Source organism: Mandrillus leucophaeus, unplaced genomic scaffold, assembly GCF_000951045.1.
Source record: "Mandrillus leucophaeus isolate KB7577 unplaced genomic scaffold, Mleu.le_1.0 Scaffold370, whole genome shotgun sequence".
In the NCBI taxonomy this organism is placed as follows: Eukaryota; Metazoa; Chordata; class Mammalia; order Primates; family Cercopithecidae; genus Mandrillus; species Mandrillus leucophaeus.
This window is the reverse complement of record NW_012103921.1, coordinates 372,233-374,600: the sequence shown is the minus strand read 5'-3', so window position 1 is coordinate 374,600 and position 2,368 is coordinate 372,233. Positions and strand designations below refer to the sequence as shown.

At 48.2% G+C, this 2,368-nt stretch overlaps 1 protein-coding gene across 1 annotated transcript in view; it reads right to left on the bottom strand.

Annotated features, from left to right (window-relative positions):
* HSPG2 (heparan sulfate proteoglycan 2) overlaps positions 1-2,368 on the bottom strand; it is a 142,339-nt gene that overhangs the window by 138,569 nt on the left and 1,402 nt on the right. Inside the window, exon 2 of the mRNA XM_011990146.1 lies at positions 909-1,059. Within this exon, the coding sequence (XP_011845536.1) occupies positions 909-1,059 (151 nt within the window). The remainder of the gene's footprint in view (positions 1-908; positions 1,060-2,368) is intronic.

The following is a 2,368-nucleotide window of genomic DNA, read 5'->3' as shown; positions in this document are numbered from 1 at the left end:
TGAACCCGGGAGGCGGAGCTTGCAGTGAGCCAAGATTGTGCCACTGCACTCCAGCCTGGGCGACAATGAGACTCCATCTCAAAAAGAAAAAAAAAAAGAAAAAGAAAAAGAAAAAAAGAAAAAAGCAAAAAACAAAAAACCAAGAGCTTAATTAATGTTGGCTGTCATCATTACTATTGTTAATTATTGAATATCCATTGCATGAGACCCTGCAATCATCCTTAGGAAAATACTAGTTATTATTACTGGGCACCTATTGAGCGCAAGGCCTGCTATCAACATTAATCTAATATTCAAGTCCCTATCACGATCCAGAAGTGGACTAGATACTGGAGACCTTAAGAGCAGCACCCTAGGCAAGGATCTTACACTCTCATTGGGAGAAAGTGCACCGTTTTAGAGGTGAGCATCTCCAGGAGAGTCACGGACAGACCGCTCTGAGGCCTCTGAGAACTAGGAAAATACAGCCCTGGAATGGGAAAGGTGGCTTTGGATGGCCAGACAGGCTTTGAGAGTCAGGACACCCTTGAACTGTCTCCTGAACTAGGCCAAATGGATTCTAACAAGCTGTTTTCCTGCAAATGTTCACCTGGGGAATGGGTCATTGGCAAGATGAGAACCCACCAGACTAAGGCCAAAGTCTTCTCCCTGAGGAGGGAAGGGGTGCAACAGAGAAAGGAGTATGCCACATGCTACACTATGGGCCCAGGGAGGATTGCCCTTGTCCTCCAGAGATGGAATAGAAGGGAGGGTGAATTCAGTGGGCCAGGAGTTTGGCCCTTTCCCTCCTCCTGCCCTGGGACCACTGTGGTGATCTCATGGTGGGATACTCAGGTTTGTCACTTTCTCTGACTGGCCACTGCCTCCAAACACCATGGAACCTGGTGGGCCTCCAGGTTCTGCAATACCTCAAGGTCAGCCCCATTCTGAAGTCTGAGCTGCTATTGGCCTTCACATTGCCAGGGTTACGAGGAGAGCTCAAGCAATAAGAGACCTGAAGCTTGAAGTTTATCACCATATAGAAATGGGCGCTGAGGCCTGAAATGGCCCCTGGGTAGCCTGAGAAGATGGCTTAGGGTACAGAAGGCCTGAGTTCTTGGGTGTAGGTACTCTCAGTCCTCAGCCTGAGAGTCTCTAGGCCTTGCCCGGGACCAAGAGGAGACACTCAGAAACATCAGAGTCTAAGGGCCCTTAGAGATCATCAGAGCTACTGCACCCTTGTTACAGATGGGGAATCTGAGGGCTGGAGTGAGAAGTGATATATCCAAGATGATCTCAGGGCAGGCTAGTGGTGGGACTAGGCTGGAATCCCTGTCTCCAGGGTCCCTTAGCCAGCAGGATGGCGGGTTGCTGGATGCCCTATGTTCCAGCACGAGGCTCAGTTGGGTCTCTGAAGGAGCTCAGTTGGAGCTCTTGGTGGCCCAGGGAACATTTTCCCAGATATTCCCAGCAAGCAATTCAGCATAGTGGGAAAAGGGGATCAGCTCATCTTGACCCTTCCAGCTCTCCCTTAACACAGAGAGAACCACTCTGCAGAGATTTCCCAAAAAGGGCCATCCAACTACCTGCCACTATCCCTCGTGGCCTGTTCCAACGCCTCTCACACCAGCCACCAGGAAACTTTATTCTGTGTCTAACCTAGGCCCTGATCATTAAAATCACACCTTTAAAAGAATAAACATATATCAAGTACTTAGAACAGTTCCTGCTGTATAATAAGTACTCTATGAGTGCTTGTTATTGTTCTAATTAGTATTAATTCTACATTTCTGCTCACATGGGACTGTGCTAAAATCAACAATCCTGAAAAGAGAGGAATACACATAGCAGTTGGGAATGGACAGCCAGTCCGTTTCTTCACGTGGGGCAACCGAGGCTAAGGGAGGCCAGCAACTTCCTCAGTGATCCGTTCAGGATCTAAACCAGAGATTCCAAGCTGAGACTTGTGGGCTTCACATTTAGCCTGCAAGTATTTTTGTTCAGCCCACAGAGCATCATGACATTTTTAAATTTGTCACTGACATATAAAAATCAGGTCCCTGAGGCCGGGCGCAGAGGCTCATGCCTGTAATCCCAGCACTTTGGGAGGCTGAGGTGGGCAGATCATGAGGTCAGGAGTTCAAGACCAGCTTGACCAACATGGTGAAACTCTATCTCTACCAAAAATACAAAAATTAGCTGGGCATGGTGGCGTGTCCCTGTAATCCCAGCTACTCAGGAGGCTGAGGTAGGAGAATCACTTGAACCCAGAAGGCGGAGGTTGTAGTGAACCGAGATTGTGCCACTGCACTCCAGCCTGGGCAACAGAGCAAGACTCAGTCTCAAAAGAAAAAAAAAAGTCAGTTCCCTGGATTCTCTTGTTTTTTTT